The sequence below is a fragment of the Callospermophilus lateralis genome, chromosome 5, assembly GCF_048772815.1.
Source record: "Callospermophilus lateralis isolate mCalLat2 chromosome 5, mCalLat2.hap1, whole genome shotgun sequence".
NCBI classification, from domain to species: domain Eukaryota; kingdom Metazoa; phylum Chordata; class Mammalia; order Rodentia; family Sciuridae; genus Callospermophilus; species Callospermophilus lateralis.
In genome coordinates this window covers 13,863,138-13,879,995 of record NC_135309.1, presented here as the reverse complement: position 1 = coordinate 13,879,995, position 16,858 = coordinate 13,863,138, and the positions used below count along the sequence as shown (strand labels likewise).

General features: G+C 38.1%; 1 protein-coding gene across 5 annotated transcripts in view; it reads left to right on the top strand.

Annotated features, from left to right (window-relative positions):
• The window catches only part of Cpeb4 (cytoplasmic polyadenylation element binding protein 4), a 65,019-nt gene that overhangs the window by 34,358 nt on the left and 13,803 nt on the right, over positions 1–16,858 (top strand). For 2 of the 5 annotated variants that reach the window (XM_076856326.2, XM_076856330.1), the window contains exons 3-5: positions 5,166–5,216; positions 14,551–14,574; positions 16,280–16,453. In XM_076856326.2, the coding sequence (XP_076712441.1) occupies positions 5,166–5,216; positions 14,551–14,574; positions 16,280–16,453 (249 nt within the window). The remainder of the gene's footprint in view (positions 1–5,165; positions 5,217–14,550; positions 14,575–16,279; positions 16,454–16,858) is intronic. The other 3 variants (XM_076856328.2, XM_076856327.2, XM_076856329.2) reach the window with 3 other exon arrangements.

Sequence of the window (16,858 nt, the reverse complement as noted above, 5' to 3'; positions counted from 1 at the left end):
GTCACCTCAGCAAATTGGTGAAACCCTAAGCAACTTAGTGAGACCCTGACCTAAAATTAAAAATAAGGGGCTGGGGTTGTGGCTCAGTGGTAGAGTGCTTGCCCACCATGCGTAAGGCACTGGGTTCGATTATCAGCACCACGTAATTATAAGTAAATAAAATAAAGATATCATGTCCAGCTCAACTAAAAATATTTTTTAAAAATGAGATAAAATGGGCTGGAGATGTGGCTCAGTGGTACAGTGCCTCTGGGTTCAATCCCAGCACCTGCCCCCCGCAAAAACAAACAAACATTTGTGGCAGCATAACTTTGATTTACTTAGATGTGAACTAAATAAAATTAGCAAGAACAGAGGCAGTAGTAGCACCTCTAGTTAAACAATTGCTACAGATGTTTGTGTGTGAATAAATATGTGTGTAGTTAAAAGTTCTTAATGGTGTTCTCTGAAAACTCCTCCCCTCCTTTTTCTCTGAACTAAATTTTTATAGCTTGAGCCAATCCAAAAAAGAATAACTTAGGGTTCCATGTTCCTTGTAATCTATGAGACTAAGGGTATGTTTTGGACAGCCTTGCAGAGTCATTCCTTATTATGGTTCTTTGGTTGGTGCCATGTCACCAACGATGCTGGCATGCCTTTAAGAGAAGATCATAGCATGACACCTAGTAGCACTGAGGAACACTTAGTGTTTTTCAGCTCTTGTTTGAAATGGAAGTATTTATTTTGTCTTTCCCTCATGAATCCTTACTAGCAATAATATATGTTCCTCTTTAGGAAATAGGTCTTACCTAATTAGAAAGTAATGCATACATACATTGCTCACATAATCAAGTAATTGCTTCTAGTCTGTCTTTCTTTCATCTCTTTGATGAGGTTGCTGGGAATCTTAAAAGAATATGATAGTACATACTGTTCTTGTGAGCACTCCTCACCCCACCTGTTCTGTCAGTCTGTTTGGTAAATATTGGTTCTTTCCAACTCACAGATGCTCATGGACGCCTACTGTAGAATTGTCTAGTTGGTATATGGGTCTTTTCTAGGTTGTAGAATTTGGTGGTGTGGTTCCTCAAAGTGACAGGATCAGTTGCCTGTATTGGGCTGGGTTGAGTCATGTCACCAAATATAGCCTACGCCTTCTGCATGATGTATGCAAGGCATCTGGCTCCAAATGCCACAGCTGGCCTCCAGAGACTACTACTTTTCTTGTCATAATAGCCCTTAAGAGAAGTAGTGCTGATCAGGCAGTGTTTTTTTATATTTATAACGCAATCAATACCAAGAGCCTTTGAAGATTGAGTTTTACTCATCAAATAGAGTTAAGAGTCACTTGCAAATCCTAGTGCCTTCTTTCTCCCTTCAAAATTAAATTACAAATGTACTCAAACCTGGGTTCTGTTTGTAGATAGGTGAGTTATCACAAACCAGCCAAATGAAACCACAGGCACTAGGTTCTGTTCACATTCAGGTATCTCAGTTATTTTTGTTTTCCTTGTTCCATTCTGGTGTTTTGGGTTCAGTGGAATGAGCTAGCCTGGGGCTTGTGCAGAAGGCTCAGGTTGCTGAATTTGAAGAGCTCTAGTTCCTAAGGGCTGGGGGAGGGATGGTGATTATGTACAAGAGATGAGAGGCAGTCAGATGCCGAAATGATTGCCTACAATTGGCAAGTTAATTTAAAAAGAGGCTTCCTTTTGGGAAGGGTTTTCTAAAGAAGGTAAATCTGAAGCAAAAATCGAAAAAACTCTTCAGAAAACTGTCTCAGAACCCGCACATGGATGTTTATGGCAGCTTATTCATAATTGCTAAAACTTGGAAGCAACTGAGAATCCTTCAGTAGGTGAATGGATAAATAAACTGTGGTCCATACAGACAACCGAACACTTGTTACTCAGTGCTAAAAAGAAATGAGCTATCAAGCCCCCAAAAGACAGAGAGGAAATTTAAATGCTTGCTACTCAGTGAAAGACTTTTATTCTGTGATTTCAAGGCCGTGACATTCTGGAAAGGGCAAAACTGTGGATCCAGCCAAAAGATCTAGGGAAGAATGATTAGGTGGCTGGCGTCCTGAGAACTTCTAGGTGAAGCTGCTCCGTGGGGTGACGGATGCTGGACACGTGGCACTGTACGCCGATCAGACCTGCGGACTGCACAGTGCCAAGATGGACCTCATGTCAACTGTGACCTCCGGGATAGCCAAGTGGAGGTTCATGGTGTGACAATGTGCCACTCTGGTGTGCGATGTCTATCATTGGGAGGCTCTGCACGCGGGAAGCAGCAGGTGTAGGAAATCTGTGTACCTTCCTCATAGTTTTGCTGTGAATCTAAAACGCTCTAAAAAAAATCAGGTCTTTAGATAGATGGACTAAAAGAAATATTCCTCAACCAGAGCCACCCCTTGGTTGGAAGGTGGCATGTGGAGCCCTGGGTGCTGTCAGTGCGATGGCACCAGGAGGGCGGAGGGATATTAGAGCGGAAGTGAAACAGGCTGTGCGAGGAGTCCCTGGGGCACTCACCAAGGCCGCCTTGGGGACTCCCAGGAGGGATGCGAGGAGCTCTATTCTTAACTGTGAGTGACTCTGGATAGTTTAGTTGTGGAAAGAATTTACAGAAGAGTAGGGCAGACAGATTGGGGAAGCATTGTGAAAGTTCCCCAGAAAATCTTCTAAATGTCACTGCTTGAATCTTAAAATCGAAGTAGAAAGAATAACTGGTTGTTAAGAAAATGTCATGAGTGTACTTGCTACTTGGAGACCAAAACTGAATCTAGCCTGACAAGAATCATAAGATCAGGTCAAAAAAATCAAAAACAATTATCTTTTTCTGAGTTCAGCTGAGTTCTGTCAGTGATTTTTTTTGTCGTGTGTGTGTGTGTGTGTGTGTGTGTGTGTGTGTGTCTCTAGGTGAGGGGTAGAATTACTATATTCAGAAAGGCTAAGAGCAGAAAAGGTATCCAAGGTCACCTATCCTTGGAGTGAGGGTCTGTTTCTTCAGGAACTGTGCAGTGAGGCAAACTCTCTACTGAGTTAAGGGCATCTTCTAAGTAAAAGATACCCCAAAAGATGAGTTTCTGATGAGGTAGAACTTCATTGGTTCAACTGGGCCAGCCAGTTTGGTAATTTGTCTTTTGCATTCTCATTGTTATTGTTTTTCTCCTTCTTTAGTATCAAATAAGAGACATTTGGTTCATATAGAACAGCCATGACTTCAATTGTACTGAAAGCATTAAAAAAGTTAGAACATCTCCTTAGAATAATAATCTAAGGATTATATTAATCCTCAATTTCAATTAATATAATTAAATATTTTTATTTCTATATTGAGTAAATCATCTTTTAAGCATGTTTTATAACACATGAAGGTGGTATGTGATAGCTCGTTGTTAGTGCATTTACTAGAGTATTCTACAGCTACCCTGGTCATACATGCATTCCATCCCAGCAGGTTGGCTGCTACTTGGAGTTAGGTGATTCAGAAACTGGGCTCTGCCCCCTGAAGATTTTTACAGTTCAAGTCATGTTCCTGTGCTTAGCATCTGAAGTATATACTTTAAAAATATATATATTTATGACAAGTAACAAGATCCAGGCTAGTTAAAACAGTTGTAAGAGTTTACTAGATTTGGATACTTGGCTGTACGTTACCATTAATGAATGAAGCCAGTTTGTAGAGACAAATTGAAATGTAGAAATTAATTTTTACCTTCTTCACTCTTACCTCCATACCTGCTGTCACTCCCCAAATAGGAATAAGCTGAAATTTTAAGTGGAACAATTTAACTTTAGAATGCCATTTTATTTGGTTTAAACTGAGTTCTGATTTTTCATGATAGACTCCAGGCTTTGGGTATGGATTGATTAAAGCTGCTGGCCGTAAAGAACAGTTTTCTCTTCTCATGGCAGGAGTTCATTACCGTGGAGATCGTTTCAGAGACACGGGATTCTAAAACAGGGAAGGTCTAAAGTTCCTTTCAGAAAAGCTGTTATTATGTGGCTGCACACCTGCTCGGGTCCTGAGTATTCAACAAGCTAGGAAAAGTCTCACTCCAGTCTCAGGGCTTGGGACAACCTCTTTATCCACTTTTCAGAGCCTTGAGAGTCACAGTTCTGAGAGGTCAGAGTTCAGAGTGCTGTTTTCTAAAGGAGTGTTGATAGTTCTGAGTGAATTTTAAATTTGCACACTATTCCTGATTCATAGAGTGCTGGACCATGGCAGAGAGTGACCCACCAAGGTTTTCTGTCCATTTCTTAGCTCAGCAAATCTTGCTGAAGGCTCATCACCCTTCTTCTAAATGGGTGTGGATGGGCATGTGGGCTATGAAAACTTAAAATATACCATAGTGATTTTATTTTATATCTTCAAGTGTATGTAGTATGCACTCTTGAGAAGCTGTGGTCTAGGTTCTTCAACTTACACGTAAAAGCTCTTCCAAAACAGAAATGTCATTCCTTCAGGGTAGAAAAGATCCATTACCTTTCCCCCATTATTATGGCTATGATTTTTAAAGACAGCTTATCTAACATTTTTAGTATGTCTATAAATTCATTAAGGAGGGGCATCTTGGGTGATCATTTTAGGTTAAACATTTTTGAACTACTGCAAAATTTCAGAGGAATCTCAGGATTTAGTAAGAGCCTACTATTCTTGGGTATAATGTTAGGGACTTTCGTTATTTCCTACCATGTGTAAGTGCCATTATACAATCTTTAGTATGTATTGACCAAAGTCTGAATTTAAGTTTGTCTGTACATGCAGGCATCAGCTAGCACTTTTGTTATGGGCCACATAGGAAAATATTATTGCTAATTAAATATTTGTAAAAAGTAACAAAAAAATGCACAAATGAAAAAAATGTGAAGATTGCTATTATAAGTTGGAGTTAGAACACAATGTTATAAAGAAAATTACTTTGGGTGGGGATTTGGAAATTAGAATGACTTAGTTGTTAAACATGAGGGATATTGTATTTTGTCTCCTCCAAACTTTCTCTTTTTGAATTTTGGAGAACATGTTGATTCATTGTTTTCTGTAACACCACAAAGTTTGGTCTTATAATACAGATTTTTTAAATACTTTGCCTATTAAAAGCAATCAGTTCAGCTCTGTTATTGAATGAGTTTAAACCATCAATGAAAAAAATAAATTTAGTAACGGCCTTCTTTTACCTTCAGGTCGTCTAAACTATTCATACCCAGGATCCGATAGCTCTCTGCTTATTAATGGTAAGTGATAATTGATTTACCACAGTGAAGTTCACAAAGCAGAAGTCAGTACTAGGGGAGAAAATACAATTAATAGAGAAATTGTACTTCGATTGATAGAGAAATTGTACTTCGGTTAAGAGAGATAATGTCATTAATTGTTCTGCAATGATAGTTGAAAGTTGCTACTAATAAGCTATTTTAAAATAATTTTTTTCCCTCAAAATTTGGCAGGATTTTTTTTTTTTTTTTAAGAAAACTTGGGTGCTGATTCCCTGTCTTGAAATTGCTTACAGTAAGTGAGAATCCCACATGATAGATAAAGACCAGCTTTATTGAACATTACCTTCTGAAGAGTGACCTTTGAAATGTCAACATAAAAGCCATTTCTGTGTCAATGGAAAACTGTGCCAGAAAAAAGAGAATAATCAGAGATCTAAAACCAGATAGAGGCAGCTGGAGACCACAGTGCTTGACATTGGGAAAGACAAGGTCATTCACTGCTGCCAAAGGAGATCAGGGAAAATGAAGTTTGTTGGCTTTTACAGTACCTTCTGTAGATTCTCTCATTACCTGTTCTAAATTTTACTTCTGTGCTAATGAGTACATGTGTAGAAGCAAGTTGAGCTTTACAGAGAAGGGCATCTCCTCACAGAATTAAAGAATTGCAAAGTGTCTGTTTTTTAGTGTTTAGAATAGCTGAGTAGAATGCACAGGTCTTGCTGATTTCTTTTCTTCTCATTTACTGTTGCTGTGTTGATAATCTTTCCTCCTTGGCCAAAGTTCATTTTAAGTCCTACAGTCTCCAAGAAGTATTCTCGACCAAATAGCTGTGTTCTCATTATTTCCCAATCAACAACCAGAAAACAAAATAAAACAAATCAAAACAACAACAACAAAAAAAACAACCTTGTCTATGGTATGTGGTGAATTGAAAATTAGTTTTGTGAGTGCATCTTTTTTTGGTTAGTGTGTAAAGTCTGTGTGCTGTGGGTTATAGGCTTGTCGAGCCAAAAAATGTTGGAAGGAGATTTGATTGATGAGAGTTTGGTCTCAGACTTTGGTCTCTTCATGCTATAGTGCGAGAAATAATATCATCATAATAATAGTTACAACAGAAAGCAGTGCCTTAGGATTCCAGCATAAATAAAGATAATAGTAATATATAATAATAATCCCATGGTATAATATTCTAGCATAAAAGTGTGTAGTCCCAAATCCAAACCTAGGGGTGACAGTATCATCAGGATAAAGAGGATGTACCTGCCCCGAAGCAGGTTTAGCTTTTCCTGGGAACTAGTTCCTGCTCAGATCCAGGTTCTGGGAAGTTCAGGGACCCACCATGTGCCTTACTGCTGTGTGTTCTCAGGCAGCGGGATCAAAGCTTCTGTGTCCCATTCCCCTCAGGAGGTTATTCAGTTGTATCAGTTGCCTTCAGGCTGCATCTTTGTTGAGGTGATAAGAACTCTCTAGTGGGTTTTTCTTTAAAGCAAAATTCATTTAATTAAAAAATCCTCTATGATTATGAAGTTGCCTTTCCTTTTTTCTCCATTAATAGCCTTTCTTTATGAATAGGTTAGTTTTAATGACCCTTATTTGGCAAAGGAAACCACCCCTCCAACATTTATGTTTTGAAATTTTACTGCTTCATAAACTCTAGAATGGTTGGTTTTTACTGCTGCTTATATGGAAGTTTTGGTTATTATAAAGGTGTGTTGGCTGAGGTTAGCATTGACTCAAACTAAGAGACATGAAATAAAAGAAGAACCAAAAGAGATGTCAACAAGGGGAACCTTCCTGGCTCCTCAAGCCAGGAGCAGCAGTGCAAGGTCTTGCCCTGGCCTCTGGCCTTGATTGTAACAGATGTGATAAGTGTTAGGTTTTAGTGACCAACCAGCTAGGATCAGATGCCAGTGTATTCATTTATAAGGAAAAATAACATTTCCAGGTAGGTTGGATGCTGGTGTTGAGTAATAGACCCATTCTCTCTACTGTAGAAAAGTCCAGATTATAGCAGAATATTGCTTAAAAATCATGAAATTGGCAGGTGAGGTGGTGCATGCCTGTAATCCCAGTGGCTCAGGAGGCCGAGACAGGAGAATAGAGAGTTCAAAGCCAGCCTCAGTAATGGTGAGGCACTAAGCAACTCAGTGAGACCCTATCTCTAGATAAAATACAAAATAGGGCTGGGGATGTGGCTCAGTGGTTGATGCCCTGATTTCAGTCCCCAGTTAAAAAAAAAAAAAAAAAAATCATGAAATTGAATCTAGGCCCAGAAGGAGGCATTGAGACCAGCCCTTATTCACCTTCATTTAGATGTGGGCATTGTCTGTTTCCTACTCATATTCATAAAACATCCTCTAGAGCAGATCACTTGTAGAAATCATCTATAAAGGTAACTTCATTTCATTCTTGTATATTTCTTACTAGCTTTGTTCTTGCTGTATCTCAGGTTTTGAGTAGCAATATTAAAAAATCTCATGTCATGAATTGTGCTTAATGAAAACAAACTCAATAATTACAGATACCTGCCACCTCCTGAGGTTGTGGTGACAATTATAAATGCATATAAATCATTTCACATGACACCTGGCACATAGTAATCAAACTAAAATAATTATAGTGATTTTTTTGGTTATAAATTTTAGTGCTAAAGATTTAGAAAAGGAAACATTACAAAACAATGGGTTAAGAGGAGTTTGTAAAAAACTGTCCACTATTAAACTTGCTTTCTGTGTCTACTACTGAGATGGATGACCTAAAACTTGGTTCGATGTCCCAATGCAGTCCCTCCATATCTTATGGCCATGGAACCTTTTATTAGAGCTGAGAATAAATGCTTAATACATGGTGTCAAATTGCAGTTATAGAAGGGAACTCTAGGGACCTGTCTGTCCTTGTCTGCTGTAGCCAGTCTGTTCGGGCTGTAAGAGGCCTGTAGAGGTGGTGGCCTGGCCTCTGTACTGTTCAGCTGTGACTCTCAGGGCTCTCTTTCCAAGTATCTGAGCCCAGAGGCATTTCTTGTTTGGTTTGGATGAAAGTAGTTAGAGCTGCTGTTAGCTTCTTTTTCACGTGAACATTGTAACACAAACATTTGAATTTCCACTATGATTTTATTATCCAACTTGTTTTGAAATTTTCAAGCAATCTCAAAGCTTTTGAGGAAGAAATGGGGTTTAAGTTCTAAATAAATAAAGGGAAAAAAAAAGAGCCTTCCACAAGTTTTGGCAGTTTATATTGGAATAACCTTGACATTTGCCTGTACACAGATAAAAGGAGCTTACTCATCCACGGATCAAATTACTTATTATTATTTGGCCATGCTCCTCATCAGCTTTCATGCTACCCGGTGACCTTCATATGTCACTTATGACTTTTAAGAGTCATTGCCAATATAATTCAACAAATAATGATTAAAAAAAAAACTCTGCTAAGAATATTGCAGAGTTCATTTCAGAAAATTATTCAACTTGTTGCTGTGTGAGATTAGTTATAGAGGTTTTTTTTTTTTTTTTGCAGGGAGGTCGGGGGATCTTGGGGGAAAATTTTTGGATTTCGAATGTATTTTAAAAAACTCACTTTGTGTCCACTTTTTGGATACTGTTTTAGTTTGCTAGAGCTGCCACAACAAGTACTGCAGGTAGTGTGCCTTAGACAACAGATTTCCCTCATCCTGGAGGCTGGGTGTGTTCTCAGGGTGATTTCTTCTGAACAGCTCTCCCTGGCTTTTAGGCTGTTGTGTGTTCACATGTTCTTCCCTCTGTGCTTGTCTGTGTCCGTCTTCTTAGAAGGACCCCAGTGATATTGGATTAGGGCCCACCCCAATGACCTCATTTAACTTCAGCCCCTAAATACCCTATCTCCAAGTGCAGTCACCTCCTGAGGCCCTGGAGGCTAGGACTTCAACTTTGAATTTTGTGAGTGGATAGGGGGACAGAATTCAGCCCATTAGCTGATGCCTTTGTCAGTACATTTTATGTCATAGGAATGCAGTGAGCATATCCATTTTCTCATGGCACAGCTTGGCTAAGCTCTGCGGTAGATGTTAGGTGAAAGATTAATTTTTTTTTTAACTTAAGGAGACTATGCAGTTGCCACCACCTCTATATAAAAGTGCTGTGCATTGCTCTCTTTTTAAAATGCTTATTTTTCCCATCTCCTGTTTCACTTCTTCAGCCCTTAGGATTAGCTTCTTCAAAAATGAACCTATGGCCCCCCCAAAATTATAGAACAACAGGAAAATGTTAGTTTTTAACAGATTTATCTGTATATTCCTTTCTTCTAAGGCTGTCTGTTCATTTAGAAGCATCAACTAAATATTTGTTTGTTCCAGTGAGGAGATTAGTAAGACAGTTTTTAAAGGCTAGCATAGAACAACATCTCCTTAGCTATAGTTGTTTGGAATGGAAGGAGGGAAGATGTCTGCTTGGGGTGGTGGCAGAAATTTATTAAAAAGGAAGGTATCATTTACCCAGGAGCACTGTGGATGATAGTCACTGAAATGTATGATATGGTTCTGGTGGCTAGAATACGGGGCCTGGTGAACTATCCTTTCATAAAAAAGATGATGTGGGAACATTGTAAACTCATGTCCGCTGCAGTTGTTGGGTTAGAATAGTAATGAAAAGTTCAGAGGAACTCTTGAAGATTAAACTAAGAATGACACATTTGAGTTGTTTTTGAGAAAGGGGGAGATTACTTACTAAGCATGTGACTGTCCATCACATAAGCATGTGATATCTTCCCCTGGTCTCTCATTTGTTCCTTTTTCTTTTTAATAAACTGAGAATTAGAGGTATGCAGAAACTCGAGTTGCTCTTCTCTTGGGCAACTCTTTACAAATTAATAATGCATATCTTTATCATAGCTTATGAGTGTTCTTTGAATGTTGTTGTACCTACAAGCTAATAAAAGCTCAAGTCAGCTTGACATTGGGAAATGTAACTAGTAAGCATATATGTGGATTAAAAATTAGTGAACCTGATAAATTTGAGGTTGATTAAAAAGATAATTTGAATGACTATCGGCCTCCTTGTGTCCTTCTTGAGCCGTCCTTCTGCCTCCTGCAGCGATGGGGTCAAGCTTTCTGGTTCCACCATCTTTATTCTTTTGTTCCCAGATTTGCAACTTTTAGTTTGAGCCTGTAATTTTAAGATTTACTGATTTGGCTAATTTTCCCCGAGTTTTTTTTTGAGTCAAGTTTTCTCTGTGTCACTCCTGGATTCAATTGATTCTCCTACTTCAGTCCTGACTAGCTGGGACTGTAGAAGCTCCTCACCATGTTCGGTTCTCCCACATTTTCCTGCAGAAAAGTCAGTTCTTTCCATCTGAGCCACCACCCTTTTTATTTTCCCCCAGTAGAGTGCCCGCTTCCTTCACAGCAAGAGGGCAGCCACAGGGGAAGCAGTGGGAAGCCTGAGGTAGACCAGGAGCCTGAAGAGGCTCCGCTCTGCACTGCCTGCTGAAACTTACTAATATTTTATCTTTCCTGGCCTAAGTCTTCTTCCTTCCAGAATTATGGCTGTCATGTAGGAAAGGGGGTGTTTCTTTAGTAACATTTGTTTGTCTTTAATGCAGGTACTAACTACCAAGAAGAAAACCAGAAATGGCCCATCAGCCAATAGAGCAATGCCACATACACAGTAGTCATGAATTCAGGTAGTACAGAAGTAGATGGAACAAGAAGCAAAGGCCTTCTTTCTTTTCCTATTCTAGTTTTTCTCTTTTTCAGGATCTTGTGGTTGTTTTGGAAAAAAGGCTAATACATATTTTAACATCTCTCTATATTTTTACTTTTAAGTTTATACAAGGATCATATAATACACACTTAGACACTGCATGCAAACTAGATCTTAGAGAGCTTCCGCATCAGCCCATGAGCATGTGCCATATTTTAATATGGTTGCATACCAGATGCTTTCTCTTTATGAATGTATCATATTATGGATACTTATCCATTGTTACAGCAAATGAGAAAAAGATACTTTTGAAGAGATAAATAATATTTTATTTTTACAACGAAATATGTATATATGTGGAGGGAGAAGGAAAAGTCCTGGACAGTCTTTCTGTACCTTCTTGGCAAATCAAGCACTGTAGATTAATGGAATATTTTAGTAAGAGGAATTTCATGATGAACACAGGGCTAATAAGAAGAAAAACATGTATAAGCAGTCCTGTAAAGACATTATAGAAATAAAATATTTACTAATACATCTAATAACATGTAACTGGAAATTTTAAAAAAATTATCACCATAATGCTTAAAACCCATTTTAACATTCTGGACTCCTATTAATTCTGTATGTAAATTATTGAGGACTTTATAAATCAAAGCTAAGTAATAAAAATAAAGGTAGCTACACATATGTATAGCATTCATTTTAACTCAGATGGGGAAGGGGAGATTTTTATTCAGTGGTGTTTACACGTGTATTTTTCAAATCTTTAAATAGTTTATTCTTAAATAGTTAAAGGAAAATTCTGAGCAGAGTTTATTTCAGCTAAGTTTAGAACTTTCCTAAAACAGATTTCTTTGAACATAATTAAAGCCATTTTGTTCCTTGCTATTTCCTCAGATGCTTACAAAACATCAGATAGCAGGCAACACTTTATGGTCATGAGCTTAGACATCTTCCTGACATTTTTCTCAGGGAAGTGATGGGAATCTGTTTCATTGTCTTTCACCAAAAAGTTTGCTTCAAATATAATTTGGAATAAATGAGAAGGGGGTATTTAGTACATCTTTTATACATGGAGTAAAGTGGCACCATTTAGCATTCTGTTCTGGGTATATAGACGTGTTCACTTCATGGAAGAGTCACTGAATTTATGGTTCATTTACTTTTCCTTTATTGTGTGTCAAAATAATTTATAAACTATTATAATAACTGGAAATAAAAATTTACACATTCTTATTTTGTGTGTTCCAGAATGTCATTTCCTCCCCCAGCTTTATTAATTAATTCATCTATTGCCTGGGCAGTTTTTGCAGTTTGCAAGGATGTACACCTGTAGTTGATTTTTCCTGTTATATAGGACAGTGTCTGCATAGTTTTCAGATATTTGGTCTTAGAATCTAACCATGAATTCCTCTATATTAACCAGCTTAATTTTGTATAACATTATCAAATTTTGAAAGTATACATTTGAAGATTTTGAGATGTTTTATTTTTAACTGTTCCTGAAACGACATTAGTAAATAGAAGGTATGAGCATTTTCACGTTAGTTTTGTAGCTTTTAAAATCCTACTCTTTTCAAGTATCTCTGTCTCAGAAATCCAAGCAGCGTGAATCTTCTTTTTAAGATAGACAGAACCAAGCAAGATCTTCAAATCATTGTTTTCCCAAGTTCCCTTGTCTTCAAAACAGTTGTGTAAATGGAGGCTCTTAAGCAGGCATCTGCTTTTGTGATACTATTTGTCTTTCCAACCTCTGTCTGGTAAGTTGGAAAATACCTATTCCTCTTAAACTTAAAACCTATGAAGTTTTCCTCAAGAAAGGCTTTATTTTGTTTCAGTCTGCTTAGTCAGGTACTTTGGTGAAATCCTGTTTTATCTGGTAATGGTAGAAGTGTATTTTGATATGAGATGCAATTTCATTTTGGAAAATAACTCCTGAGATGCTTCTAAGTTATACATACTTAGAACTTATACTTACTTAGAAGGTGAAGAATGAAAACCCTGACCATTTTGTAATGTGACTTCTAAAAGGTGCTATACCTTCTAACTCAAAAACCTATCCCACCGTCCTGTTAAACCTCATCCCTAGCCAAGCCGTAGGCTTCTGTTCTGGTTCACTCTCCCTGAACTTTACAGCATCCCGCCTATGGCCCTTCCAGGCCTCAGGTGCTATTCCTCTGATTTTCCCTGAAGGACCATCTCAGATGCCAGCTAATCAGATTTGTCGCTTCTCTTCTGTCCTGTCACTCCTACCATATAACTAGGAGAGTTAACTAAGGACTGTGTTCCAAGACTCCGTAGATGACTGAAGCCAAGGATAGTACTGAACCCTACATATACTAAGGTTAAATACATAAATATACATATTGAGAGATATGTATATATACATACACAAATATATGATAAAATTTAATGTACAGATTGAGTATAGTTAAGAGATTAGCAATAACCAATAATAAAAGCAAAGCTGCTATAACATATACTGTAATAAATGTTTTGTGAATGTGATCTCTGTCTCTGAAAATGCATCTCAAGAGTGACAAACAGGCAGGTAGCATGAACAGCTTGAATTCTCTGGGTGAAGGGACAATTCACATCCCAGGCGGGATGGATGGGAAGGTTCCATATTTCATCATGGTACTCAGATGGTGCAATTTAAAACTTATGAGTTGTTTATTTCTGGAATTTCCTGTTTAGTATTTTTGGACTGAGGTGGACACCTGATAACCAAAGCTTAGGACAGAAACCAGGGATGAGGGGAGAATTGTGTAGCAGCAGGCATGGTACATTATCCTTGTGTTGGCTTATGTGGCCTGTGACACATAAAGTCGCCAGTCCTTTGAGGACAGGCCCTTGTGCTGTTATCCATAGTGCTAGCAAGATAGGACATTTACAAAAAGTTTGTTGTACAGAATTGAGGCCTTTGACTGTCAGGGCTTTAAGTGCCAATTTGTTTGTTTCTCCAAAATTTCCTGACTTAAGGTTTGTGCTCACGTTTCCTGGGTATTCAATGATTCCCTTTTCCTTTCCCCTTGGCTACAGCCTACCTGGTGATATAATGCCCAGCCTTTTACTTTTCAGCATTTGGGTTTGGTAGAAGATTTGATTAGGGTCACAAAAAATTGTTGGTTAAAAAGAAGCTTTAAATTGCCTAAATATTCATTTGTTATGATTTTTTTATTAGGAATGAACTGAGAAATACTGTAAAAATGTTGTTTATCCTGTAGTGGTGAAAAGACATAAATTAAATACCAGTATATCTACTAAATTGCTAGTGAACAGGAAAATCTGAAAAAAAATATGATTAATATAATAGTTGGTTTAAATCTTGTTACATGCTGTTTCAGTTTTATAATGGTTTGGACTTTGGGTGACAACTACAGCTAAAAGTTTCCCTTAAAACAAGTAAGATTCAGTAAAGATTTACAATGTCTTTGAAGAACTTTTAAAAAATGCATTCAGTTGACTTCTCACCATTTAGTTCCTTGTTTTGGAAACATTAACCAGGACATGAAAAATATAGCCAAATTTTGTTTCAAAAGCTGATAGATGAAATCTCAGTTGATTCTTTTGACAATGTTTGAAAGGTTGTTTTTTTTTGTTTTTTTGTTTTGTTTTGTTTTGTTTGTTTTTTGTTTTGTTTTGTTTTGTTTTTCTTCTCATTTGACATGCAGCAAGGACATATGGGCGAAGGAGAGGTAACATTATTGTTTCTAACTTTTGAATGTATTGGTTGTGTTTGGAGAGGACCTAAGCTTGCACTTTCTATAGCCTTTGAGGGGAAGGAAGGGGTAAGGGAAGGCAAAGCACAGAAACACAGCTTTGATCCTCCATGGCCTCTGTGTCCTAGTTGGCATTCCTGAAATTGTGTTTTGAAGGAGTTAATGAGCTCTAGTCAAATTGTCAGAATGCTGGGATTTTGATTTAAATTCATGTGACTTCCCTATATTACATTAGATATTCAACTTACTTATATCTAAAGACCCCCCCCCCACTTTTCTTTTTGAGGGAATTTCTTGGGAGAAAAAAAATTAAAAAAAAATTTTAAAAGCAATAATGTAGACTAGTCTCAAAATACCTCATTATCTTTGAGGCTCAATTTCACTTAAAGTAATTTGGGTCAGCTGATTTTACTAAGTAAGCATAAAACATTTGGTTTAAAATAAGCTGAGCTAAATAAATGACTTCCTATATATTTCAAATACTGGGGGGGGGAGCTCTAGAAGTGTTAGGGAATCTTAAAGACTCATTTCCTAGAGGTGCCTGAATAAACCTTATTTTTGCTGTCTGTAATAGTTTTGCCATTTTCCAAGCAAGAAGATAGTTAAATAGCTAAGATGTAAAATCTAAGTGATTTTTGAAGATCATTCAGAAAACAATATCTAACTTTATAATTACTTTTTGTCTTCATTTGACATGGAATTTAGGATAAATGTGCAATAAAGATACTGTTATTGTTTGTGTTTAGTAATGAAAATTAAAGACAAGGGTGGCCGCAAAAGGGTATTGGGATGTTCTGATAAGGGAAGAGCACTTGAAATAAGTTTTAGAGGACCCATTAGCAAGTTCCTTTTGTAGAACTTAGATGTCAATTGGCAGCTGAACAGTGATAAAAAGCAGTGGTTGAGAGATTTTGCAGTTATTTGTAGCTCTGTGTTTTGTTGATGGTGTACAAGTTCCTATTTTCTGTCAGGTAAACATGGGAAGACTGTCCACACAGAGGCATCTCTGGTCTTTTCTCCTTTTCTGACAATATCATTTTCAAACAACAAATTTAGTGACTAGTTTTTAGAAATAGACAACATCCTTGGTGAGCTAATAATTACTCAGCTAATAACAAATGTGTCTTTAGCATGCCTGTGGGTCTTATATTCAGACAGTGAACGTGGGTAACAATAGTAGGTGGGGTTTGGTTGTATCCCCTTAGTAAAGGTAAACAAAATGTGGGTTCACTTAAAAATTGACTTGTTCATTTTAAACCCATTCTTAGAGGAAATTGGGCAGGCTGTGCTATTTGATCTGTTGAAGAAATTTAAGGACTTAGCATCTTACAATCAGATCCCATACTTAGTGTCCATATCTAGTGTGCTGGCGGCCCTGGGGCCCTGCCAAGGCAGTGCAGTCTGCTGCCAACTGCTTTCAAAGGAGTGCTCTCTCCTGCTGGACTTCCCTTTCACCTCGCTGAGGCTTCTGGGTCCCAGTGGGATACTCGAGCAGCCCTCTATTTAACCATGTACTTTCTCTGACTCAGTTGGGACTTAAAGGTGATGGGGACTAAAGAGCAAATTCAGTGAGAAAAATAAAAGTAGTTTTATTGGATCTGCTGCTTTCTTTGTTCTTATGCATAATAATCAGTGACAAGCAGCATTTCCTGTTAGCTTTCTGTCCTGCTTTCTATTTCAGGTCAGTCTTCATTGTTCCCAATGGAAGATGGGTTCCTGGATGATGGCCGTGGAGATCAGCCTCTTCATAGCGGTCTTGGCTCCCCTCACTGCTTCACTCACCAGAACGGGGAACGGGTCGAGCGGTATTCTCGCAAGGTGTTCGTTGGCGGATTGCCTCCTGACATCGATGAAGGTATATTTAGAAAAAACTGTCTATAGTAGGGTGCCTGTGGTGGCACTTAGTAGGGCTCTCGTCTTTATAGCTGCAGTGCCATCTGACTCCGGGAATTCAGGCTCCATGGCATTGTTGTCTCCTGCCTTCCTGTCCTACAGAGCCTAGGTGCAGTGGTGAGGGAGGCAGGCTGCAGGGACCTGCTGAAGCAAGGGGTGCATTCAGTGAGAAAGAGCGCAGGTCGCTGGGAAAAGGGCAGCCATTCTATTGTCATGAGCACATGTGGTGCTGCTCATCCTGCCTTGGCCAACTCAGTTATGTGTCTCCATCTTTCTTTCCCACCTTTTATAAGTGCTTCATAAATGTGCAGTTCATTGTTTCAGACTTTTAAATCTTAGGTTAATAGTGAACTTTTGATAAATGTAG